General features: G+C 33.6%; 1 protein-coding gene and 1 pseudogene across 3 annotated transcripts in view; one reads left to right on the top strand and one right to left on the bottom strand.

Moving 5' to 3' along the window:
- AHCTF1 (AT-hook containing transcription factor 1) overlaps positions 1-27,398 on the top strand; it is a 79,898-nt gene that overhangs the window by 20,714 nt on the left and 31,786 nt on the right. For all 3 annotated transcript variants that reach the window (XM_006198816.4, XM_072948633.1, XM_072948634.1), the window contains exons 5-20: positions 3,652-3,859; positions 5,389-5,505; positions 10,141-10,225; positions 11,501-11,651; positions 13,252-13,384; positions 13,483-13,664; positions 14,044-14,105; positions 14,876-15,004; positions 19,787-19,877; positions 20,952-21,041; positions 22,837-22,977; positions 23,643-23,747; positions 24,655-24,748; positions 25,873-25,996; positions 26,147-26,203; positions 26,979-27,125. In XM_006198816.4, the coding sequence (XP_006198878.1) occupies positions 3,652-3,859; positions 5,389-5,505; positions 10,141-10,225; positions 11,501-11,651; positions 13,252-13,384; positions 13,483-13,664; positions 14,044-14,105; positions 14,876-15,004; positions 19,787-19,877; positions 20,952-21,041; positions 22,837-22,977; positions 23,643-23,747; positions 24,655-24,748; positions 25,873-25,996; positions 26,147-26,203; positions 26,979-27,125 (1,916 nt within the window). The remainder of the gene's footprint in view (positions 1-3,651; positions 3,860-5,388; positions 5,506-10,140; positions 10,226-11,500; positions 11,652-13,251; positions 13,385-13,482; positions 13,665-14,043; positions 14,106-14,875; positions 15,005-19,786; positions 19,878-20,951; positions 21,042-22,836; positions 22,978-23,642; positions 23,748-24,654; positions 24,749-25,872; positions 25,997-26,146; positions 26,204-26,978; positions 27,126-27,398) is intronic.
- LOC140688567 (polyribonucleotide nucleotidyltransferase 1, mitochondrial pseudogene) lies at positions 16,060-19,671 on the bottom strand (annotated as a pseudogene).

Below are 27,398 nucleotides of genomic sequence, written 5' to 3'. Positions count from 1 at the left end.
GTATCTTTTTCATTTGTATTTTTCTCCAGATATATGCCCAGGAGTAGGATTGCTGGATCATGTGGTAAGTCTATTTTAGTTTTTTAAGGAACTTCTGCCTTGTCCTCTATAGTGGCTGCACCAAATTTGCATTCCCATCAACAGCATAAGAGGGTTCCTTTTTCTCCACACTCCAGCTTTTAGTTTGTGGACTTTAACGATGGCCATTCTGACTAGTATGAGGTGATACCTCGTAGTTCTGATTTGCATTTCTATAACAGTTAGTGATGCTGAACATCTTTTCATGTGCTTGTTGGCCATCTATATGTCATCTTTGGAGAGACATCTATATAGATCTTCTGCCCATTTTTTGATACTACGGTGTATGAGCTGTTTGTGTATTTTGGAAATTAGTCCCTTGTCGGTTGCATCATTTGCAAATAGTTTTCTCCCATTCCATAGGTACTCTTTTAGTTTTGTTGATGGTATCCTTAGCCATGCAAAAGCTTTTAAGTTTAGTTAGATCCTATTTGCTTTTTTTTCCTTTTATTTCCATTACTCCAGGAGCTGGTTCAAAAAATATTGCTGCAGTTTATGTCCAAGAATGTTCTGCCTATGTTTTCCTCTAGGAGTTTTACAGTATCAGTCTTACATTTAAGTTTTTAATCCATTTTGAGTTTATTTTTGTATATAGTGTTAAAGAATGTTCTAATTTCAATCTTTTATAGGTAGCTGTCCAATTTTCCCAGCACCACTTATTGGAGAGACTGTCTGTTCCCCATTGTATATTCTTGCCTCTTTTGTTATAGATTAATTAATTGTAAGTGTAGGGGTTTATTTCTGGACTTTCTGTCTTCTTCCATTGATCTATGTGTCTGTTTCTGTGACAGTAATAATAGTGTTTTGATCACTGTAGCTTTATAGCATAGTCTGAAGTCAGGGAGCTTGATTCCTCCCACTCCATTCTTCTTTTTCAAGATTGTTTGAGTATTTGAGATCTTCTGTGTTTCCATACAAATTTTAACATTTTTGTTCCAGCTCTGTGAAAAAATGTCATTGGTAATTTGATAGAGATTGTATTGAATCTGTATATTTATTGTCTGGGTAGTATGGGTAGTATGGCCATTTTAACAATATTGATTCTCCCAATCCAAGAACATGGTATATATTTCCATTTGTTTATGTCATCTTCAGTTTCTTTCATCAGTGTCTTATAGTTTTTGGAGTACAGGTCTTTTGCCTCCTTGGGTAGGCTTATTCCTAGGTATTTAGTTCTTTTTGGTGCAATGGTAAATGGTATTGTTTCCTTAATTTCTTTTTCTGCTATTTTATTGTTAGTGTATAGAAATGCAACTGATTTCTGTATATTAGTTTTATTTCCTGCAACTTTACCTAATTCATTGATGAGTTCTGGTAGTTTTCTGGTCTCTTCTTTAAGGCCTTTATATATAGCATCATGTCATCTTCTTTGCTGATTTGGATTCCCTTTATTTCGTTTTCTTCTCTGATTGCAATGGCTAGGACTTCCAAAACTATGTTGGATAAAAGTGTTAAGAGTGGGCATCATGTCTTGTTCCTGATCTTAGAGGAAATGATTTCAGCTTTTCCCCATTAAGTATGATGTTAGCTGTGGGTTTGTCATATATGGCCTTTATTATGTTGAGGTATATTCCGTCTGTGCCCACTTTCTGGAGAGTTTTCGTCATAAATGGATGTTGAATTTTATCAAAAGCTTATTCTGCATCTATTGAGATGATCATATGGTTTTTATTCTTCAATTTGTTAATGTGGTGTATCACATTGATTGATTTGCAGATATTGAAAAATCCTTGCATGCCTGGGATTAAATCCCTCTTGGTCATGGTGTATGATCCTTTTAATGCATTGTTGGAGTTGATTTGCTAGTATTTTGTTGAGGATTTTTGTATCTGTATTCATAAGTGATTTTGGCCTGTAATTTTCTTTTTTTATGACATCTCTGTCTGGTTTTGATATCAGGGTGATGATGGCCTCATAGAATGAATCTGGAAGTGTTCCTTCCTCTGCAGTTTTTTGGAATAGTTTCAGAAGGACAGGGTTAACTCTTCTCTGGTAGAATTCACCTGTGAAGCCATGTGGTTCTGGACTTCTGTTTTTTGGGGAGTTTTGAAATTACTGATTGAAGTTCCATACTAATAATTGTTCTATTCATATTGTCTATTTAGACTAAGGTAGGTCTTGAAAGAGAGAGGGATATATTTCCAGATACACACTTGAATAGTATGTAATTAAGTAAATGCCAGAAGAAAGGCTTTATGGTATAAAATCTTGATCCTTATTAGACATTATAAAATTATCCAACTGTATAGTATCTAACAGAGTGTTTTTGGCATACTGTTATGTTCCTACAGTAAACCCAAGATGGAAATAAAGTAATTTAATAGGAAATAACAGTAATTAGAAAAAAAGTCTTTCCTCATAAAATAACATCCTGAAACAGAATTAATGCAACTTAAAAAGTGAAGAGAGACAATTTCCCCCTTTAATACTGATGGTTATATTTTATAAACCTACTGTTTATCAAGTGCTTTCAGTTTCTTTTCTTTTCTTTTCTTTTCTTTTCTTTTCTTTTCTTTTCTTTTCTTTTCTTTTCTTTTCTTCTTTCTTTCTTTCTTTCCTTCCTTCCTTCCTTCCTCCTTATGAGACTCTAACTTGGTTTATGTAGGGAGGAGAGCTAAACTAAAAACTTTTTAAAAAATATGTATACTATAAAGTTTCAGAAAAGGACTGTTTGACCTTGAGGACCATCTTGATTTTGAAAGCAGTTCTGTAGTATTAGTGCAGATCTGTCATTTATAAGTCAGCTGAGAAATGGATACAAGCAATCAGTATTTTGTCCCAATTTATAGTGGGTGTAACTGATAAAACTGTTGGTAAGTAATAAAACTGATTGAAACCGCAGGTGGTAAAAGTTGTTTGACCAGAAATTGGATGAAAAACCAAATGACAAAATATAACCTGAAAAATTTTGATTTGGCAGAAATAATGGTCACATATGCACTTACAGAGAAAAAAATCCATATATAAACTATATGTTTAAATTTGATATGTATAAAGATCTGATTCATTAATAAAATCCTGGATAAAGTTTAGATGAAAAGAACTGATTAGCAAAAATAGTAGCAACTAAAAATGAATTTGTAGAAAATTAGAAATGATTGAACTACTTTTTATAGAAAATTGATAGAGGAATTAAATAGTCTTGATGGAGTTTTGTTTAAGGGTGTTTTGTAGGTGATACTTTAGGTGTAAGGCTAATTAAAAAACTTGCATTCATAATTCAAACTCTTTAGATCAAAGTAGTAGAGCTGAAACATCTTTTCTTTCAGAAGTCAAGAGTCAGTAGTTGAATTCAGCACAAGAATAATTTTATAATGAAACTCTGGATTTTGATCAAAGATCAGAACCATTTCTCAATTATGAGAATTATGAAGCCATTGAATTTTATAGCATACAAAAGGTGGCTGTTTTATAGTTCAGCATGTTTTGTTAGCACCAATCTTATTTTAATTGACCCTATTAGCTTTTTTTTTTCCTAGCAGCTTTCAATTGCAGCTTGAAGAATGGGTGACAATTGCTCTTGTGCTGTTTATAGTTTGTTAATCTCACTTGTCTTATTTATTTATTTTTTAGATCTTGAAGTTATAACTGGTATCCCAGCTGAAGTACCACACATCAGAGAAAATGTGATGCGAGAAGGACGCCATCTGTGTTTTCAGCTAGTAAGCCCATCAGGAACAGCCGTTTCAACTCTTAGTTACATAAACAGGACAAATCAGCTTGCTGTGGGTTTTTCTGATGGCTATCTAGCACTTTGGAATATGAAAAGCATGAAAAGAGAGTAAGTATACCTTTCTTCCCTTTGATTATTGGTAATTTCTTTCTGAATATAATTTGTGCTCAATTACTATCTTTTTTTTAACATTTTTAATTGAGTTATAGTCATTTTACAATGTTGCATCAAATTAATATTTTAAAATTAGCATAATGAGGAAAAGGTTGGATAGATTCATGATTGAATGACTGCATAATTTTCCATTGTGTTAAATCATAATGTGGTATAATAAAGAAATGACTTAACACATGAATTTAGGTAGATTCAGTGTATTGAAAAGGCATTTCAGTTATTGTGGTGGTCCATATGCTAGTAAAGAATGGCTCCGTAAAGATAAACTACATACTTGTATAGTATGAATTCTTTCAGAAGTACTTTTCTACATAACCATGTGTGTAAAGTATTAGTTTAATAGTAATCGTTCTTAGTTGACAGAAAAAGAGGCTTTTTAAAAAGTTATAAATTAATGTGTTTAAAATTTTTTGTGCTGTCAAAAACTTCCTCCAAATAAAATTATGTGATACTTTTAAAATAAGTTTTTATGTTAAAATTGCTGAGGAACTAACCATTTATTGAAGGAGGATGCGATAGGCATTAGAGGTTTTAAATCTAATCTCTATTAAGAGTTAAGTAGATACCTATTTGTTTAAGTTGTCAATTTAATATTTATTTTTTTCTCCCGAGCAATTGGAATATTTTCTTGAGTAATTTGTCATACAGATGAGTCAACAAACTAGTCACCGTTCCAGACATTCTGCTCAATTTGTCTTGCCAACAAATTGGTACCTACTTGGCTTTGCTTGATAGTGAATGTTTGCCAAGTTGAAGTGAAGGAAAAAGAGAGATGAAAAATAGGATTCTCATCTATATCAGACCTATTTCTTACTTTTGGGTCCTTTGATAGTATTAGAGTATTAGTAGCCCTGTTGATAAACAGTGACCATCCTTGCACTTCCTTGATGTCAGATTTTTCTGCAAAGTGCCAGTGATGAAGTGGCAAGCGCCTAGTAACTCCCTGTGGAAAGTCCACCTCAACTCTCTTTGCTGATACCCTTTAATTAGCTGTTGTCTTTGAATTGCTCCCAAAGGAGAACCTGTCTTCTACAGTATTTTCTTTAACACTATCATTTCTTCACTAACTTTGAGAACTCTTCAGATTCTAACTCATTTTGTTGTAGTAATGGGGAAACTGACTCTAAACCCAAGCAGCTGAAATATGGAGTGTTGTGGCAGTATTTCATCTTTTTTAGAGTGCTTGTTATTGGCAAGCAGTGCATACACTTACATGACTGGAAGGATTAGTTCACACATAAGTATACACATGTGCTTCAGTAATTTTAACCCTTTCTGGTTCTACCTGGGAGATGGATGCCATGCCCATTGTCTTGATGGTTTTTGCCCTGTGTGGTTTTGAAGATAAGACGATTGTATGAACAGTATTTGCTCCAATCCAAATTCTTACATGAGGTACCTTTCTTTTTCATGAAATCAGAACTTAAAAGTAGGAAGTGTACTGATTTTTGTGCTTGTTACAGATACTTCACACAGTTGGAAGGTGGAAGAGTTCCTGTATACGCTGTTACTTTTCAAGAACCTGAGAATGATCCTCGTAATTGCTGTTACTTGTGGGCTGTTCAGTCTACCCAAGATAGGTAAGTGTGTTGCATGTGGTCTTTAATAATATTTGTCAAAAATGGCATAGCAGTTGATTTCTTTTACAAAGCTTTGTACTATGTTCTCTCTCTCCCTCTTCTCTTTTTAACAACACCCATTTATTAGCTCAAGTTCTGTAGGTGAGAAATTCTAACATGGCATGGCTGGGCTCCCTGCTCTGGCTACCATAAAGCTGTAATCAAAGTGTCTGCTGGCCTGACACTGAGGAAAATTTGTTCCAAGATCATTCTTGTCATTGGTAGAATTCAGGTCCTTCCCATTGTAGCACTGAGGACCCTGTTTCATTGCTGTCCGCTGGGGGTCACTCTCAGTTCCCAGGGCTGCCACATCCCTTCTCCCTCCTTCACCTTCGGGCCAGCAGCAGCTCAAGGGATCCTTCTTGTGCTTTGACTCTCTGACTTCCTCTTCTGCCCTATGTTGTCTCTTTTTAGTGAAGGGAACATAATTCAGTGAGTTAGTGAGTGGTAGTTGAAATGACTTTAAAAAAAGTAAATGATTGTTTCTCTGTGTTTGAGTAATTTTGAGATATCAGTGAAAAGAAATTGTGCTTGACTTGTTTGAATGTTATTTCGAAGAGCAGGCTGATACGCATGAGTAGGCAACCTCTTATTCCTTAGGCAATTTTTGTGGCCTTCTGTGTTCTCTCATGAGAACATTTTTTCTTTTATAATCTCATTCCTTTTTTTCTCCTTGTTGTGTATGCCTCTCTCATTTTTGTGTATCCCTGCTGTGTTCTCTAGTCCTTCCACTTGACCTTCTGCAGTATATTCCTAGATTTTAATTTGGTTAATTTTTCCTTGTCTTTTCATAAGCTCTAATTTTGTTCCAGCTGTAGCTTGTGAGAAATCTTTCAATTTAATTTCTAACTGGTTAAACTGGTTTATTTTCAGTGCTGGAACAGTATAAGTATTTATTTTCTTTGGTGTTTAGTTCTTTCTTTGATGATAGATGAAATAGTTAAGTCTGTGATATAAATGCAATGATTTTGATAACTCACTACTCCCAGTACTTTCTCTTCCTCAGTTCTTTCTATCTTAGATTCTTGGTACCTAAATTGTGGTCAATTTGGAGTTTTGTGTCAGGTATCCTCACTTTGAGGTTTTGTCTTCCTTACACTTTAGTAAGTCAGTGAAGGAAGAATTGACTTGTGACTTTTGAAATTTGTCAATCCTGGAGGAAAACTGAAATAAATATATACAGAAAAGTACTGGAATACTCCTTATTAAATCAAATCCATATTTCCATCCATCTGAGTGTAATGTGGACCAGCAGCAGCTTTAGTAATGTGCCTTATGAAGGCTCCATGTGATGAATGTGAGGGAAAATGTATGTGAACAGTTATTGTATCCCATTTATTTTTTATTCCACAGTCTCTTGTGATCTTAGGTTCTATAAATTTATTATTCTTTGTTTTAAATTCTCTTTTTCTAAATTTTATTCTCTTTTTCTAAATCTCTCACACTGAAGTCTAGAGGGTTTCCCTCTTAAATTATTTTGGAACTTGGTGAATTAGTCTACATTGATTTTTACCATGCCACTCTTAAATTTATGGATTTTGTAAAAGTTTAGTCTTCTAAAAAGTCTTATAAGTGATGAATACTCTGTCCTTATAATCATGAAGTTAGCTGAACGTTCTTTGCTCCTCATTTTTTCTTAAAATCCTTGTGAACTGTACGTACTTCCCTTAGTCCTTTTTTGAGGTAGTTTATAGAGCTATATAAGCATTCTAAGTGAGTCGCAGTTTAAAATGTGGGCAGAATAGTGTTTTCTGTTTTTCTTCTGGTGATGCCCTATATTTACTTATCTTTATTTATCTACAACATGTTGAGTAGTTAGCACATGGGAAAAATTCTCTAGTGATTTTAAATGACTTTATAGTATTCTATATATATTCTTTTAATGGGACAGATTTAATTTACTTTTAATTTGAAATATTTATTCCCAAATGATTTACATTTGTGAGATATTTTTGAGAATATTTTTGTGGACTTCTGGTCTTTGATTAGAACCCTTAAATTAGAGGTCATGTACCTCTTTAAGAATCTGATGAAGGCTGTGATGTATGTTGATATTTGTGTGTGTGCACTATGATTTAAAGCAAGATTCCTGACCTGAGGTCCATGGGTAAACAGAGCAGTCTGTGAGCTCCTGTAGATTGTATATAAGATTATTTACATTTGTTTATATATATGTATGTAGACAATACATATATAAACAATACACTTATACATATATAAACAATACATATGTACACATATACAAACTATATATATGTGCAGTACATACATAATATATATAAGCAGATCATATACACACATATACAGTCAGTCCTCCATATCCACGGGTCCCATAGCTGTGGATTCAACCAACAGTGGATCTAAAATAGGAACAAAACAAAACTCAAACCCAGAAAGCTCCAAAAGGCAAAACTTGAATTTGCCATGTTGGCAGCTATTTACATAACATTTGCACTATATTTAAAATTATTTACGTAGTATTTACATTGTATTAGGTACTATAAGTAATCTACAGATGATTTAAAGTATGGGGTTGTGTGCATAGCTTATGTGCAAATGCTATGGAATTTTATTTAAGGGACTTGAGCATCTGTAGCTTTTAGTATTTATAGGGGCCCTAGAACCAATCCCCTGAGGGATTATGGTATCAACAAATGTAAATAATCTTGTATACAATTTATGGGAGCTCACAAACTGTCCTGTGTACCTATCGGCTACAGGCCAGGAATCCTGCTTTAAATCATTCTTAGACTAATCTCTTATTTTACAAAAGTGTGTAATGTAACAAAGTCTCTTCTTCCATCCCTCTGGTCATTGAATCACCCAGCACCCTATTGACATTGTAAGTAGATTAAAATAATGTAAATTTGGTCTAAATTTATCAGTCTAAATCAGAAAGACAAGTGGTATGGTCTTGCCTCCTCCCCACCATTAGAGCAGTCTGAACAAAATAAAAGAAAAAAGAATCACTGTAGAGTGACTGTACACCACAAAATTCAATGGGGATAGATCTTAAATTGTTTCCATAGTTCTCATCAGTTATAATAAAAGCCACATTTAGTTTTGTAAATGAAAAAACTGGTATTGCCTTTAATGTTGGTTGTATGCAGTTTCTCCTGTTTTAATTGGTCTTTTTAGAAGTGTCTTTCCTTGTTTCATGTCCTTGTATTTCTTCATTCAGCTAAGTTAATTGAGCATCTACTGTCCACTAGTAACTAGCAATGCAGGAGACAATTTTTATGTTCTAGATTTTATATTTCAGTAAGGAAGACAATAAATAAATATACTAGTACATATATTTAATATAATTTCAGATAGTGATACTATATACGGAAAAATAAAGCTAGGAAAGATGATACAGAGTGTGGTGGAGTAGAGAACTGCTATTTTAGATAGGATAGTTAGGGGATTTGAATGAGGTCGGTTGGGGCAGGTGGCAGGGGAACTATGGGAAGAACTAAGGGAAAGAACACAAAGGCCTTAGTAAAATGTCACAAGGGAAACCAAGAAGGCAACTAAGGAGAGAATGCAGGGTAGTCATAGGTGAGGCCAGAAAAATAGAACTAATTTATATAGGATTGTGTAGGCCAGGATAAGGAAGGCATTTGAATTAGGTCTGGCTACCCCAGTCCAATTAAATCAATTTCTGGTAGTAGGGCCTAAGCATTAGTATTTTTTCATAGCTCTTCTGGTAGTTCTAATAATAGGCAACCAACATTGAGAACCACTGGCTTCAGAAGTAAATGAGATTAGTAGAGAAAAGAAGAGAGCTGGGGACTGAGCCCTGGAATGCTTCTGTACTTGGAGATACTTGGAGATTGAGAATAAGAGAGCAGAACAGCCAGCAAAGGAGTGTAAAGATAGTGTAGTATGAGGAACATTAGGAGGAGGGTATTCTGGAAGCCAAGTAAAAGATATTTTTAAAGAAAGATCAGCTAGTAAGAATAAGAATTCAAATTCAGACAGTATGACTTTGAAATCTGTGCTCTTACTGCTCACTGCATGCATGCTTGAGTAGTGCAGAGTTGATTTGCTGTCTTTACTTTATATCCTTATTGTATAGTCCTCATCCATCTTCATTTTAGGTATAAGCCTACTAAGATGGAGGAGGAGACCAGGAAGAAGGAGCAATGGACACGCTCTCCATTAAGAAAGATTTTCTGTAGGTGCCGTGGGATAGTTCTGTTTACATCCCTTTGGCCAGAACTTGGGTCTGCTACACCTAGCTGCAAAGGAGCTAGGAAATGTAGTATATTTTAGGAAGCCATGTGCCTAACTAAAAGTACACCTATTGAGGATAGGGAGAAAGAATATTGGCTAAACGATTATGATCTCAGCCACATAAGATGTCACCTAAGATAAGCAAAAACATCAGCTTAAGTTAACTAGAATCAATAAAAAATTAAAAATCAGTTATTTCAAAGGACTGCATTTTGTGAAAACAACCAGGTAAAACTAATTTCTTCACAGTGACCTTAGTTTTGTCACATGAACTCAATATTATATGTAAACTAAATTTATTTGGACATAAGAGGTGCTTATTGTGTTAATAAGATAACTTAGTATTTTTCTTTGTCTGATTTCTGTTTCTTTCAGTGAAGGCGATGTCTTGAGTTTGCATCTGCTTCAGCTGGCCTTTGGTGACAGAAAGTGTTTGGCATCAGGACAAATCTTATATGAGGTAAATGGTAATGGTAATATGGCTTCATAGTACCATTTTGTTCGTTGTTTGCCTATTATACGTCTGTTTTAAAATACTGAGATACTGAAACGTTATTCTTATATTCAAGTTAATACTATATTCATAATATAATGGGAAAAGTATTAGATTGGGGTCAGGAGACTTGTATTTACCAAGGTAGCAATTGTAAAATCTCTGGGTATCATTTTCCTCTAGAATGAGGGGATTGGACAAGGCTCAAGCTTGTGTAGCCAAGAAAAATAATCCCACTTTGTTGCTCTAACACATTGAACAATAAGCCATGGGGTGACTTTATAAACAGTCTTGCCATTTACAGTTGTAATAGAGGGTAAATGTATCTAGCATTTCAGATGATTATTTTTCTCCCTGAATTCTTGAGGAACTAGCAGGGTGCTATTAGCCATATTTGGTCAGCCGTCACATTCCTTTCTCTAGAACAGGCTTTCTTAACCTAGTATTTCAGAGTATGTGATTGGGTTTTAGGGAATCCTTGAAGTTCCTGAATTATGGGTGGCATTTTTATGATTAGTTTTCCCCCTTATCCTCCAGTTCCACATAAGTGGATTTAACCAATCATTGATCAATAAGAGGGGAGGGGGATGAAATCCTACAAGGTTCCAAAAAGCAAAATTTGAATTTACCTTGTGACAGCAACTACTTACTTAGCATTCACATTGTATTAGGTATTATAAGTAATCTAGAGTTGATTTAGAGGAGGATGTGCATAGGTTATATGGAGATATTACATCATTTTATACAAACAACTTTGGAATCTGATGGGGGTCCTGGAACCAATCACCTATGGATAACAAGGGACAGCTGTATGCATTTTTCTGGGAAAAGTTTTAAAGCTCTTGTCAGATTCTTATAGGATCGATTTTTTTTTTTTAATGTAAGGACTACTGTTTTAGTGGAAGAATTTCAATGAGTACACAGAAATAAGTTTACTGGCCTAGAGTATATATATGTATATATAATTTTAATGCTCAGTCCACTTTACACCCCAGCCAGTAGTCTATGAGATTTCCCATGTTTATTAACATTTTTAGAAGATTTATTGGTAATTATTTTTGAGAGACTAAATTTCATATTTTTATTTGTATTTTATGCTATATAAAATCCAGTGGTTGGTTCTCTTCATTTTTTAACTTTGCATCATCTGAAAACTTTTAAATTTGGAGAACATTTGATTTTAGAATGAGTTTTTCTTAGAATCCTCTTAAGATATAGATTGATGTACATTTTATGTTTCAGGGGTTAGAGTACTGTGAAGAAAGATATACACTGGACCTCACTGGTGGCATGTTTCCTTTGAGGGGACAGACTGGTAATACCAAACTTTTGGGATGTCAGAGTATAGAGAAATTTCGATCTCATGGTGACAGGGAGGAAGGCATGAGTGAAGGTTGGTTAAAAGTACTCTTATTTTATATCATGTGAAAGCTTGATTTAAGATTTATCTTGGTTTAAGATATACAACATGTATTGGTTTCTAGAGTTCATACTTCTGGCAGTTAAAATATTGAAATACTAATTGTGGAGTTTATTCAGGTCTGTGTGAGATACAAGGTATTTCTTGCTCTCCAGATTGCTCTGTGTAAACTCAAGAATGAATAGATTAAGGAAATGAGAGATGATTAATACAGCTCTCAAAACAGACCAAAAAAAATGTATCAATAGTCTCTGAATAGTGTATAAATCTCTGAATTAAAGTCCCTGAATAAAGTTTCTCTCTGAGACATATATGGAAACATACTTTGGTTGCCTTGAATTTTTCCAGTCTCCTTTAGTATTATTCATTCTTTCTAATAAATATCCTGACATAGTGAAAATAGAATTTTAGAATCCAACCAACATGGGTTCAAATCCCAGTTTTGTCACTCGTGACCTTTCAGGAATTATTTAACGTTTGCGACTGAGCCTTTGTTCCCTTATATGAGTGGTATACCAATATTACCTTCTGCAGAGGATGGTTGTGAGAATTAAGTGTGATAATGTGATAGGTTTATTCAGCTGGGAATGCGCACTGGGGCCCTGGTTTTGTTTGTTCTTACTGGGATTCATGTCTCATGGTTAGCTCATTCGTACCAGAGATGTTCTCTGTCCTAGTCCCCACATCGATATGTGTAATCTAGTTTCCACATCCAACTGAACATGTCAAAAAAGAAGTTATTGAACTCTGTCTCTTACTCCCCACCCACATCTTCCTTTTTATATTTCCCATTAGTTGTGCCACAGATTTTTGCTTTCCTCATTCCTTTTCTTCATCTTTTAACTTTGTTCCTGTCTTTCCATTCCAGCCACCATCCCTATTCTTGTCTCTACCCCTGCTCCTTACCATTTAGCTAGATCAATCATTCTCAAGTAGAATTCCTCTAAAGAATTAAATCCTAATGCCAAAAGGCATCCATTTTAGGTATTGATGCTCTCTGTACTAGCATTGTATTCTTAGGAAAATACTCATTTGAATCATTTTCTACTTTCTACCTACAGTACCTCGTAGTTGTCAGAGTGTAACTGACACCGAAGATAAAACTTTTCTGTTGAGTGTTTTTTAATAAAGTCTTCTTGAAATAGAAAAACAGAGGGAAGAAGAGGGATAAATTGGGAGTTTGAGATTTGCAAATATTAACGAGTATATATAAAACATAAACAACAAGTTTCTTCTGTGTAGCACAGGAAACTGTATTCAGTATCTTGTAACCTATAATGAAAAAGAATATGAAAATGAATGTATGTATGTATGTGTATAACTAAAACATTATGCTGTACACCAGAAGTTGACATATTGTAAACTACTTCAATTAAAAAAAAAAAGAAATAGAAAAAGTTAAGATACAAGTGAATAAATCTCTTCTTATAGAACAAATGATAGAAATATGTTTTGACAAATCAAATATGAATTAAACTTCTTAATTTAGGAGAAAATCTTGCTATAATTTTATTTGGGGGGCTTACTTTGAGATTATTTACTCTGTTTTAAAAATTACATTCTTTTCTTTTAGCTCTGTCTCCAGATACCAGTGTTTCAGTCTTTACCTGGCAGGTGACTGTATATGGACAGGGAAAGCCTTCTATGTATTTGGGACTTTTTGACATAAATCGTTGGTATCATGCACAAATGCCAGATTCATTAAGGTATGATTTCTCGCTCTCTGTGTGCGTGTGTATGTGTATTTGGAGTTTTTATGTGTAGCAAATCATTGACTTAATAATTCTATAAAATTTTCTTTTAGATCAGGAGAATATCTACATAATTGCTCTTATTTTGCTTTGTGGTCACTGGATTCTGTTGTGAGTAGTACTTCTCCACACTACATCTTGGATATATTAGTACATGAGAGAAGTTTAAGTCGAGGAGTTCCTCCTTCTTATCCACCTCCTGAGCAGTTTTTTAACCCAAGCACTTACAATTTTGGTATGTATTTCGTTAACATTACTTTGTATTTGTGCTGTTTGTGTGTATATAGTGTATTATTTGTTTCTCATTATTATTAATATATGGATAAGTTAGAAAGTTAATTTGATATATGTACACAAGAAGTTTAATGCTTATATGTTTTATGAAGAAATCACTTCTAAATTTGCTAGAAAAGATATTAACTATTTCACATTTAGTTCATTTGTGATAAGGTTTGGCATAGTGTTAGGATAAAAATACCTGGGAAAATTATTTTCAAATTTATTGTATGTAGTAATTTCATACTTTGCCTAGCAGTCTGTTATTAGGATAAGTTTTGTCATATTAATGCCATCTCAAATATATCTAAGTGGATTTTTTTAAATCTTTTTTTTAGATGCCACCTGTTTGTTGAACTCAGGAGTTGTTCATATAACTTGTACCGGCTTTCAGAAGGAGGTAGGTGACAAGTTGTACAGGGCATTTCTTCTTGAATTGAAGTCAGTTCATGGGTTTAAATTTTACTTAACGTTAATTACATAAACTGTTGTTTCATCTTTAATGGTAGCTTCTACTAGGTTTATGAGATTAGCAGCTAGTAGCGTCAGTTACTGATGGCAACCTTCTAGAAGAGGTATTGGGATGTTTTTAGCAGATTTATGTGAATGTTAGCTACTTGAACCCCAAGCAGAAGAGTGAAGTAGGTCAGTGCCTACCACATCTCTTTTTATCCATCTTCTTAATTTTCCTCCTTCAGAGAAAGTTTATGACTAAATAAACTAATGCAAAGAAGGTACCTAACACAGTGGCACAGCGACTGGCACAGAATGGGTTATGACTCTATATGTGTTGAAAATACTTTTCCATGGAGTGACTATCAGCTAGATGTGGATGAATGCCCTATTTATATTTCATATCAGATCTCTTAGACTAAGAGGAGTAAATTGCAAGGTTTTTCTTTTGTGTATGTTAAGTTCGTTAAGATCTGTCACCACACCCGTTAGCTTTATAGTGGGTAACTGGGTTACCTAGCAAGCACTGGTCACCTTAAAAACCTATAAGCGCTTTCCTTTGCAAGTAGTACAAAAATGTAGTCTTCTACAATTTTCATTTGGTATCTTTTAGTTTTATTCAAAATGTTAAGTGCAAAGTACGGTGATAAGTTATTAATTAACTTAAATTTGATTATTTGAATTGAGTATTGACTGATATCTTTCACTGTGTTATAGACTTTGACTTTTTTAAAGAGATCAGGACCATCTCTCAATGAAGTGATTCCTGATGGTTATAATCGATGTCTTGTGGCTGGCCTTCTCTCACCAAGACTTATTGATATTCAGCCTTCCAGCTTAAGTCAGGTGAGATGATTTTTAACTGTTGTTTCTTTTGGATCATATGTTATTAGCTTTCTATTATAAAAACTTGTTAGATTATTTCTGCGAAAGAATGTTGAGTGGTATGATGCCTACTCTGCATGTCTGTAGCTGTGATCTTTGGTTTTGCTTAAAATTCTTCATACTTCCAGGATCTGATAGGTCTGACTTGGCACCAGGTGTGTAGGATAGAAAACGTATCATGGCTGCATCAGGCATTGGTAGAAATCATTACAACAATCTGGGAGCCATTTTTCAGCCCCAGAGAGAACAGCATAGGTGTAAGAGAATGAGACCACATGAGTGGAAACCATCTTGACTAAGGTGAATCTCATAGTCTATAGCAACAAATTGTGGTCTCTAATAACACCTTCCTTGGGAACTTGTTAGGAATGCAAGTTCTTGATTCCTACCTTAGAGCTGTTGAAGCAGAAACTGCTGGAGTAGAGCCCAGCAATTGGTGTTTTAATAAGCCCTTGTTATGATTTCTAGTACAGTATTTTGAGAACCACTGCTCTATAGAAACCAGTATACTGTGAAAGCCTATTAGTGATTCCAAGTTCCTGCAAAACACAAGACAGTTATGGGAGTCAGACTCAGTTGTGGAAGTCAGAATCTTAATTATTGAAATCTGAATCCAGATTTTTTTTCTAGGGTCATTCAGTGTTTCTAGAGATCTATCAAACTGGCCTCCACAGTTCTTTGCTGCCGGGTAACAGAAGAGTGGGACTGTCTGTTCCATATACTGAGTTTTAACTCGTTACCTATTTTTAACCCCATGTTTGACCACCCTTTCACCCACTTTCATCTGCACTTGGTTTCTCCAAGAACTTAACCTAATAGGATTTTGAGAGCCATACTGACCCTATTCTATAATTTCCCTCTGTGTGGACTTTTAGGGCATGGTTTACTTCACACTGCTACATCAGTCACCTTTCTTCTACTCAGTACTGCTTTTCAAAAGTTTTGCTGAGCTGTCTTATCCCATGATGACTTCTCTTTTTTCTTTATCCTTGTTGATTTGTATCCTTTTTTACTCTTTAAAGACAAATGGTTATGGTGTGATACTCCATTTTTATCCACAAGTAACAAGAATTATTTAAGAGAAACCTGTTTGAAGACTGGAGCACTTTACAGGAAAGCCTCATTTCTTTCATCAGCCAGATCACGTCCAAAGTATTTCACCTGAATTTCTTGGTCAACTTCTAATCCTAAGGCAGTGGGATGTTAAATCTTTCATTGATCAAATTGTGTGTTAGGAAGTAGTGCTGTAGTCATGTTGGATATAGTTTTAACCATTACTCCAGTGTCCGATTTCAGTTATTGTGGTGTATGCACTGCTTCAGATTATAATTGCTGCTCTTGATCATCTTTGCAGATTTCAGTAATGAAGTCTTGCTTCATGCATAGCACTGGGTGTTGGTGCAAACAGGAAATGTTTCTTCATCTACCTGATTAATAGTTAATCCTGTTTCAGCTTGAAATAACATCCACCTGGTCAAATAGATTTTGCTCATTTTCATAATGGAACCTGAACAGATTCTACAACAGGTCCGTTTTCTTTTCTAGATGCTTGAGGTTTTGGAATAGTTTTATTCAGTTTCTAAATAGGAAAGAAAAAAACCCTGGCCAAAATGACTTTTGGGCTCATGTGAAATAGTTTTGTTGATAATCTTTTTTTCATTGTAAGTAGTATGGTCTTTTTAGCCCATCTATTTGGTGACTGTTCTAGAAGAATTGTTAATACTTTGTGCAGAAGGAATCTGTTCTTTCTATTTAATGGGCCCTGAATAATATAAGAGTTATGGTTGATGAAACAGGATATTCTGTGGGCCCATGCATTTGCATTTAAGCTAGTAAGATTCCATTCAAATGGCTTTATGCAGCTCTGAATTAGGTTCATTAAAAGACTTCATGTAACTTTTGCCCTGGTTGCCCTGATCATAGGGCCCTTTGGTCAGGGATTGAAGCTGACTACCTTTCCCTGCCAAAAGGTTCAAATTAGTGTTATCTGGGAACTGTTAATCATCCTTGAGGAGTTGGGCACTTTGAATGCAATATTTAATTTTTTTTTTTACTTTAGGAAATTAATAATGATTTTTCTTCCTAATTATACATTATTATATTTAGTTAAAAGTAATGATATCTAAGTTTTGAAAAGAAAAATGAAATAATAAAAAATAACCGGTATTTTAGCCATGTGAATTAAATAAGCATTTAATGTGTTCTGTGATTATTTTAAATCTGGTAATCCAAACCATGTTTTTTCCCCCCTCTTACATAGGTAATAAACAAATAATTTGAATTTAGAAATTGACTAAAATATACAGAAGCATGCAGATGTTCACATTTTGTTGACCATTTTTTCATGTTATCTTTTAAAAAAAAACTTTATTCCTGCTATAGGCCAAATTAAGCTGTATTTGTTAGTGATGCATACTAGAGGTGAAACAAAAAGAAAAGCAAGAAAATGATTCCTCAGAGAGCGGGAGAATGGTTACCATGGGGGATGGGAGGAGTGGGTGGGATTTGCTTTTGATCAAGTAGGAAGAGACGGCTTCTGGGAAATGTTCTCAATCTAGACGTGGTAATTTTTATCAGTGTCCACTTGGTAATTTGTTAGTTTGTATGTATGGTATATGAATTTTCTGATATGTATGCTTTTCTTTTATGTATCTATATATTTCTCCATATACATGAAAGGAATGTTATATATGTAGTTTCAAAAATTTGTCATCAGGATTTGTTCTTTCATTAATTATACATTTATAGGTTTTACCTTTTATTGAGTTGTCTGTTTATAGAAATTCTTTGTAAAATATATACTCTGTCAGATCTTATAGATGTCTTTCCTGCTATTTCCTCTTGATTGTTTTATGGTATCTTTTTTTATGACATTCAAATTAATATTTTTATAGTCAGATGCACTTTATAGCTCTGGCTTAAAAATGTTTTCTAACACATGAATTTTTTTTTTAATTTAAGGCTGTAATTCATCTTTTTGTATCAGATCAGGTAAAGGTTCAGTTTTCTTTTTCCCAGATGATTAGTCCAGCTGTGATACACCATTTATGAGATAGAACCCATCATATCCTTTCTCATGCTATTGAAATACCACTTTTATCTGATATTATACGTTTGTATCTATTGGGTTCTATTTCCAGATTTTAATCTTATTTCATAAATCTAGTTATCTATTTCTATGTTATTTTAGTATACTGCTCTGATAGTAATGCAGTGCCTTTTTTATCTGTAATTTTTGGTAGTTCATAGGTATTTATCCTTTTGTATTAATTACAAGATGATTTTATCCAGAACCCCTATTGAAATTCTTTTGGAAATTTTGTCATATTCACAGATGCATTTGGGGGAGAATTGACATTTTTATAATCATCTAAGTGTAAATGGTTTATCTTTCCATTTTTTTTAGGGTTTGTTTTATATCTATCAGTAAGAGTTTATGGTTATTTTCTAGTGTGTTTTCTTTCTATTTTTATCCCTAAATGTTGTTTTTTATGAGTAGACCACTTTCCCCATATTCATTTCTAGATGATTATTGCTACTCATTTGATATCTACTTAATTAAATTAGAATCTCTTGGATTTTCAAGCTATGCAATCAGCAAATACAGGCTCCCCCCCCCATATTTTTGTTTATTACTTTATTTTCTCATAACATTTGGTAGAACCTCTACAAACTGTAGAAAAATAATGGTTCTAGCAGACATCCTTGTTTTGTCACTGATTTGAATGTAAATTGTTCTAGTGAATCTCACAATCATGCTTTTTTCTAGTTTGGGGGAACCTTTATCGTATTGTACCTGCTTCTATTCCTGTTTAACTCATCTCTCTCTTTTTTTTTTTTTTTAAGTAGAGGTACTGGGAATTGAACCCAGGACCTTGTACATGCTAAACACACACTCTAGCACTGAGCTATACCCTCCCCCATGAAATTCATGGATTCTTGAACAAGGTGTATATAATCCCTTTTTTAAATAATGGCTTTATTGAGATTTAATTCATATACCATTCAATTCAGTGTTTTTTACTGTATTTATGGAGTTGTACAACTATCAATCACCACATTGAATTTAGAACATTTCATCACCTCCAAAACCCTATAGCCATTAGCAGTCAATCCCTTTCCCACTCTTCTTTCCCCTAGGCTTTGGTAACCACTAATCTGCTTTCTGTCTTTATAGATAATACTTGTTATAGACATTTCGTATGAATGGAATCAAACAGTATATGGTCTTTTGTGACTGACTTGTTTGACTTAGCACAGTGTTTCCAAGGTTCATCCATGTTGTAGCATGGATCAGTACTTCATCCCATTTTATGGCTGTATAAGATTTCACTATATAAATATACCACAGTTTATCCACTCTTCAGTTGCTAGGCATTTGGGTTTTCATATTTTGACTATTATGAATAATACTGCTTCATATACAGTTTTTGTACAGTCATGTGTTTTCATTTCTCTTGGGTGTATACCTAGGAATGAAATTGCTGGGTCATATTTAAGATTTTAAGGAGCCACCAGATTATTTTCCAAAGTGACTGTCCCATTTTACATTCTAGCCAGCAGTGCATGAGGGGTTACAGTTTTTCTACATCATCAACAGTGCTTGTTTTCTTTTTCTTTATAACCATCTTAGTGAGTCATAATGATTTTTAATCCTTTAATGTTTTTTATTCTGAGCTAGAACTTGCCACCTCTGTCTCTGATCACATATCCATTCTTTTTCTTTTGAAATATATGGTTTAGGAAGAACAGTTAGAAGCTATATTGTCAGCAGCAGTACAGACAAGTTCTCTGGGACTTTTGACTGGATGTATCAGAAGGTGGATAACAGAAGGTAAGATTATATTTAATAGTTAAAGAATACTTTTGTATTTTTAAAATTAACAGTTCATCTTTTTGGGGGGTGGTGTTTAAGTTAAACTTTATTTTGAGATAATTGTAGGTTCACATCAATTGTAAGACAGAGAGATACTGTTTACCATTTACCCTCCCATCCCCTTCTTGTGAATGGTAAGACCTGGCAAATCTAGTAAAGTGTCACATTCAGGGTGTCCCATGTTGTCCATGTGTATACACACCTACTACCTCTGCCCTGCCCCCCTCAATTTCTAATCCCTGACAACCAAATTTATTCTCTATTTCTATAATTTTGTCATTTCAAAAATGCTCACAAGTGAAATCATACAGTATGTTACTTCTTAGGATTGGTTCTTTTCACTCAGAAAATTTCTCTGGGGATTCGTTCAGTTTGTATTACTCTCTTTACAAACGCACACTTCACATGCGCACATTTTTGTTCTGACCATTTGAGAATAAGTTGAAGGCATTGTACTGTGCTTCTTTACTCATAAATATTTCAATATATTTCCTTTTAAGAACAAGGATATTCACTTAGAAAACCAATTTGCAGTTACAAAAATCAAGAAAACTAATATTAATACATGTTATTTAATCGATAGATCTTTTGATCTCACTAGTGTCCTTTGTAACATTTTTTAGGGAGAGGGAATTTAGAATCCAATCCAGAATGTATCTTGTATTTAGTATTCATCTTTTTACTCTCTCTTAATCTTGTTTAATTCTTAAGGCTTTGTCTTTCAAGAAATTGACAGTTTTAAAGAATATGAGCCTGTTATTTTGTAGACCACCTGTCAGTTTGTTTTTTGATCTTTTCTCATGATTAAATTCAGATTCTGCATTTTTCACAGTAGCACTACATAAATTGATGTGCTCCCTAATGTGATACACTGAGAAGAAGGATATGTGATACCAGTTTGTCTCCATTAATGTTCATGCTGATCACTTGGCTAGGGTGGTTTCTGTCAGGTTTCTTCATTGAAAAGTTTCATTTTTTTGTTGTTTGTAATTAATAATCATTCTTTTTTTTCCTTTCATAATTACAAATAAGAACAACCAAATTCTGCTACTAATTTGCGTTTTGTTCTTGAATGGACATGGAATAAAGTGGTTCTCACAAAAGAGGAATTTGACAGACTTTGTAAGTATTATATGAACAAACTAATTTTGGCTTATGATTTAAGTATGTAACAACAATAATTTTTAATGATTTTGAAGTTGTAAACTGTTTAAAGAAGTCCCAGAAGAAAACAGTTTCTTTTTTTTAACATTCAACTGACAGAATTGTTTTTGAACATTTTGCAACAGATTGTTTAAATTGGCGACAGGTTGGGTATGTCCATAATAGCAGATTTCAGAATTATACCTTACTTAACTTTTGCTCTTAGGAGTTTAATTGATAAAATATGCCGATGATGGCATCAGGTATGCCAGTTAACCTCTGAACTTCGTTCATTTTTATTTAAAATATTTACAAGTATAAAGAAGCTGAACAGCAGGGCAAAAATTCATCACCTCTGTCTTCTACTAACAAATATCATTAGTCATGCCAAGTCTTGTTTATTAGTCTGTTGAACACTTTGAATTTTTTGGTATCTTGTGAATATTAAACCATTATGCGCAATTAGTGCAAATAACATTAAAGGTAAAATGATTGCCTTGTACATGAAAAAAAATTCAAGTTTCTTTAGAAGTGTGTATATATATATATATATTAGTATTATTGTATCATGATGAATGAACAAATGGACTTTTTAAAAAAGTATTTATTTAAAAGTAGGGAATTTTTAAACCAACAAAATTTAATAGGAAGACATGGGGTTCTATAGTGTTTTTAGGGCATACTTAAACTGTAAACATGAAATAAGAAATTTTAAATATTTCAGTGATCACAGTACATTTGAAGTCTGGAACACCTGATAATTCAGAATCAGGGTAAAAAGTTTTTTTGAGAGGAAAATGTTTTCAGGGCTGATTATGTAAGTTATGTTAAAAGAAAGTTCAACTCATTTCATAAATTGTATGTCTTTATTATGCTTTGAGCATAATGTGATGTTTCAAGGTTGAACTTGGTAGCTCAGTCATTATTGCTTTGAATTTTATTACTGGTTAATTTTTTTTAACTAAGAATAATTAAAATAGAAAGCATAATAGTATTTTAAATATATTGAAAGTAAAACAGTTTGAGGAAGTATTTAGAAGTAAGATATTTGTTTTCTGATCCAATCACACATTAAATATTAATTAAATCTTATCTAAAAAGATGTAACCAAAAGCACCTAAAATAGTTTCCCCCAAAATGCACTTGTAAATTCAACCTTCAGTTTGAAATGAAAGGACAACCAAGTCTGCAATGCATTATAGCAAGCATGCAGTTGTATTGTAATAAGTCTCTACTTGAGTCTTAATTTTAGTGTCTCACTATTGAAGACTGGAGGTAAAAGAAAGAGTTCTTATAAATAATAATCACAAAACAACATGGTACATAAAAGATCTGATATAAAACATTTTTTGAAAGATAAGCATTTAATGAATATAACTGATTTCTATTGAATCTAAAGTTGAATCTATCACTTTCCTCCGTGCTCACCTCATTCTACATTTTTGTATTCAGGCAGGCAGGTAATTAGGTTTCTTCATTGATTGCGACTTGGAGGAGGTACCGGGGATTGAACCCGGGACCTCTTGTGTGCTGAGCATGCGCTCTACCAATTGAGCTATACCCTTCCCCTTCATTCTGCATTTTTAACAGTAATTTGTATTTTTCCCTTCTAGATTCCTTGAGGATATTTGTCATTTGAAGCTTGTCTTTGTAAATCTTATGATGTATAGAGTTAATTAAGTGGTTAATGGGAATTTGAAGTATTTTGCATTTGTGGTTATGATTAATTTAGATTTACTGTGTCAAAACTAATCATATATTTTATCCTTAAAAGGTGCACCATTATTTGATGGTTCATGTCATTTCATTGATCCACAAACTATACAGTCCATCCAACAGTGCCATTTACTTCTGAGCAACCTTCATACAGTCTTAAGCTGTTTTGCAACAGAAGCCCAAGAGATCACTGAAAGAGGTGTGCTCTTTGTCTTATGTAAATGAATGTTTTATTGAATTTTACTTCTTGACTTTGAGAAAGAAAATATTTCCTATGAGAAGGATCATTGGGCAGAGAGGCCATTATTTCTCAAATGCTAAAAATTTTTGTTTTTTAAATGATAAGCTACAGAATGTTTTTAGATGTACTGTGAGCCCATGATTAAATAAGCTTGGGAAATTTGAAGGTTAAATGTAAGGATTTTTAAGGTAATGTACGGATAGCAGAACTTCAGATTTTAAAATTTTATGTAAGTTTTTATTTGTAGAGGTGGTCATTGTAATTTTCATCTTTGTTTTGCCATTTAAACAAAACAGCCAGTTTCCTTTAAAGTCCTGGTTTGAACAACCTGTATTAATGATACTGTACTAGTTTGTATTGATGTATAAATTTGACTACTGAAATTAGTTAAATGGAAGTGTAGCTAATGTGGAAACATATTTACCTGAAATATCTATTTAATCATTGAGTTATTTTAGCATTTTGGAGATTATTTGTTCAGGCTAAGTTTGTTTAAAAACATATGTGTATTGTTTAAAATAACCAAGGAATTAATTACTTTTTTTGAGAGCAGTTGAGTGCCTTGATTTTTCATTTGTGGTTGATAAAGTAAAAGCTAAAAAACTGTTTTTAACTCTTTACAGGACTTATGGACTTGAGCAATAAGTATATGGTTTCCCAGCTCATCTGTCAGTATGCACAAGTGGTTCTTTGGTTTTCTCATTCTGGGCTGTTACCAGAGGGCTTAGGTAAAATATTTACTTGATATATATTAATCGAAACATTCTTAAATCTTTGTAATTTTGTTGTTGTGTTCTAATATTGTCACGTTCCTTTCTTCTACCACTTAAGTTTTCTTCTGTTCTTACCTTCTTTTCTTACATTCTTCCTTACTTTGTATCTTCAGTGCCTCACTTCACGCCTGATACACAGGTGTCCATACATGTTTATTGGGTTAGAGGGAAAGAATATTTGACAAAATACGGCTTCTGAAAATGGGTTCAATATCACCAGCCATAGTTTAGATCCATAGAACTAGAAGTTTTATAATCTAATTTGCTGATCTTTTTCACTTTAAAGATTCTTTTAATATGGTTGCTAACCAGTATTATTTGCCATCAATTAAATATCTTTTTTTTTATCTAATTACTCATGTTAATACCAAGAATTATAGAATTTAAATCTTAACTATATTTGTTTACAACATCCTTCTAAAGCCTTTAATTCTTGCATTTCCAGGAAACACATCAGATTTACTTAGAAGTGCTTCTGCCACTGTGCATAATTATTGTTGATCTTATACTTTCATAATTCTCTTAGATTTTCACTTGAAGAAATAGTGAGCTTGCTTGCTTTTAAATTATCATTTGTGCCTAAGGGAGTAAAATCATTTTCTAGAATAGCTTTTCCAGGGATTTAAGCCAGCATCCTGTTGTCACAAACTTTGATGAGATACTCAGTTTTCTCAGTTGTGCCTCTGTTAATAAAAGGCCATGTAGTGTTCTTTTATTACTTTAATTTAGGAAGTCTGCAAATTAAACAAGATTATAAAATTATAGTAAAATATCAAAAATATCAATGTGTGTAACCTTAAGTATTGTTGGGATATTTTGGAAATATGACTAGCTTTTTTTCCAACTTTTAAAAAACATCTAGATGATGCTGTGCAGTTGTCAAGGTTATACTACAACTACCCTGTAATTCAGAACTACTACACCAGTCGTCGACAGAAATGTGAGCGCTTATCAAGGTATAGTACTTCAGAACCTTCAGAAAGCATTTTGGAAATTAGTTGTGTAAGAAGTCAAAGCTTTCTCAGATGGAACAGAATTCATCATGTTATAAAAGGATTAAATGGAAATAAATGAATTTGTCATCAGTATTACTATTTTAGTTGTAATGTTTGCCTTGACCTAATGATTACACCTTTATTTGAAAACTTGAGTATAGCTATTTATTATTTCCTAAATAAAATGACCTACCATGATTGATTTATTAGAAGAGATTCTATAATTTAATTATGTATTTTTCCTGAAAATTCTTACTCACAGATTCTCAAGTCTTGATTCCAGGTTTCTTATGTCAGAATCTCTTGGAAATCTGTATAAGGCTGTGCCAGCTGTAATTTTGATGCATGGCAAGTTTTGCGATCCAGTGCTTTTGAATAATCTAGGATAGTGAGCATGGACTTGGAAGATACATTAGGCATATTTTAAAATTTTATTATTTCCTAAGTGTATGTCCTTGAGTAGGTTGGCTAAGCTTTCTAATCATATTTGTCAGATAAATTACAAAGTCAGTATAAAAATGAAATAAAATATCATCTGCAAGGTACCTCTTATTGTGCCTGACTCAAGAAAACTTCATTCAGTAAATAGTAACTCCTGCTATCATTACTATTAGATGAGGAAACAGAAAAGGTCGGTATCTGCCTATTACCTTGTAGGTGCTCAATAATACGTATTTTTGAAGGGATTACCGAGGTTAAAAGACTAGTCCAGCTGATGAAACTGAAATATAACTGTTTGACTTTGAGCTGCAGTATTACTTTCTGTGTACTGAGTTGCCATGCTCTTTGGTAGTCTTCTCAAAATGGTAGAAAGTAAACAGCCTCAAGCATTTTGCTGGCTAGACCACATTCTCCCCTGGAACCTGACCTTTGGTTAGTGCTGATGACCAGACTTGAGGCTTCTTCAGGGTTTATGTGACTAACTCTCCTCAACATCTGGATTTGTAATGATGGGATCCTGTCCTAAAATCTCTTCTTTTTGGTAGTTGAGATCATTACTTTTAAGAGTTTGGTGTGTATTATCTTAATAATAATATTTAATTAACAGTAATACTAAATAATCCTTAATGTTGCCCTTATTACAGAGGGAAGTGGAACCCTGATTACTTAATGATTGATGGAATGGTTTCTCAGTTAGGCGATCGAGTGGAGAAGTTGTGGAAACGGGATGAAGGAGGCACAGGAAAATATCCTCCTACTAGTCTACATGTAGGTTTGCAATAATATGGTATCACTTAGTCTCCAAAGTTGGGGTGGGAGAGGGAGACATGCTTAACTGTATTTTTCATACCTGGCACAGGCTTGGGAACGGGAGCATAAATGAACAAATATATAACATGCACCAATTTTTTTTAATAGGCATTACTTGACATATACCTACTAGACAACGTTGCCGAAGCAAGCAAGCATTCTGTTGTATCCTTTAAAATTTTATCAAATAATTCATGTATTACAAAAGTCATATAGTTGCAGAGTAGTAGGGACTTTATACACTAATCCATTCTCAGTTACACATCTGAACTTGTTTTAAGGGAAGAGTTCTTAATCCAGGATCTGTTTGTTGGATTTAGATGGTCTATGGTTAACCCAAAACTATGCAAAATTTTGTTTTATGTTTATTTTTCTAGGGATAAGGTTAATGGCTTTCATCAGACTCACACAGCTGCTCTAAAGCACTGCTAGCAAGTGGTCATTCTAAGTGAGATTAATTTGTATACTGAGTATGAATAAGTTAGCTTTATGTTTCTTAGGCTTTGTGTTTGAGCCTTGTGGTCTTTAAGATCTTCGTACTAATGTCACTTTCTTAGTCGAAATGTGCAGTTCTGTTCATAGTTTATGAGATACATGATGTGTTTGCTTAAGCTGCCAGGTTTTGCTGGGTAACTGAAATTTTGTTTATAACTTTGTATCTTTAATTTCCTAAGCCACTAACTTCATAAAGAAAGTATGCTTTAGTTCTTTTCCTTTGTGGTGGTACTTACTGAGAATGAATGAAGTTGTTTGTGGAATTGGCTGTGCCCACATTTAATAAAACTTCAATTCCATAGCTGGACGTCCACAGCAGCTTTTCTGAACACTAAAAGAAGTTGCTCACGACATTTTTCTGATATATTCTATTGCTGCCTATTGCAGATGTATACATAGGAGTTTTTCTTTTGTTTATTGTCCTTAATCTTCTTTTTTTTTAAAGACCATTTATTTGCTACTTGATATTATGTATTCCTTTCCAAACAAAACGGATACTTCCATCGAATCATTTCCAACTGCCTTTGCCATTTCTTGGGGCCAGGTTAAACTTATTCAAGGGTTTTGGCTGATAGATCATAATGACTATGAGGTAAGTCTGTAGTTTACTTAGGATATATGCTTTTGTAAACTATTACAATTTTAGAAAAATACATAATTGGATTAAATTTGGTATTAAAGATACGATACAATCTACTTTAAGAATTCAATTTAATCAGTACCTTCACCAAGCACCATCTTAGGCAGTAAGAATATTCAAAGATAAAATAGTTCAGTACCCCAGGTTCATTGCTGTCTAAAGGAGGAAACAAACAAGTAAACAATTACTAATAGTGCAAATATGGTGATTGTTAGGTTAGAAATG

Source organism: Vicugna pacos, chromosome 23 (genome assembly GCF_048564905.1).
Source record: "Vicugna pacos chromosome 23, VicPac4, whole genome shotgun sequence".
NCBI lineage: Eukaryota > Metazoa > Chordata > Mammalia > Artiodactyla > Camelidae > Vicugna > Vicugna pacos.
Note: the sequence above shows the minus strand (reverse complement) of the source record. Positions and strands in the feature narration are given on the sequence as shown.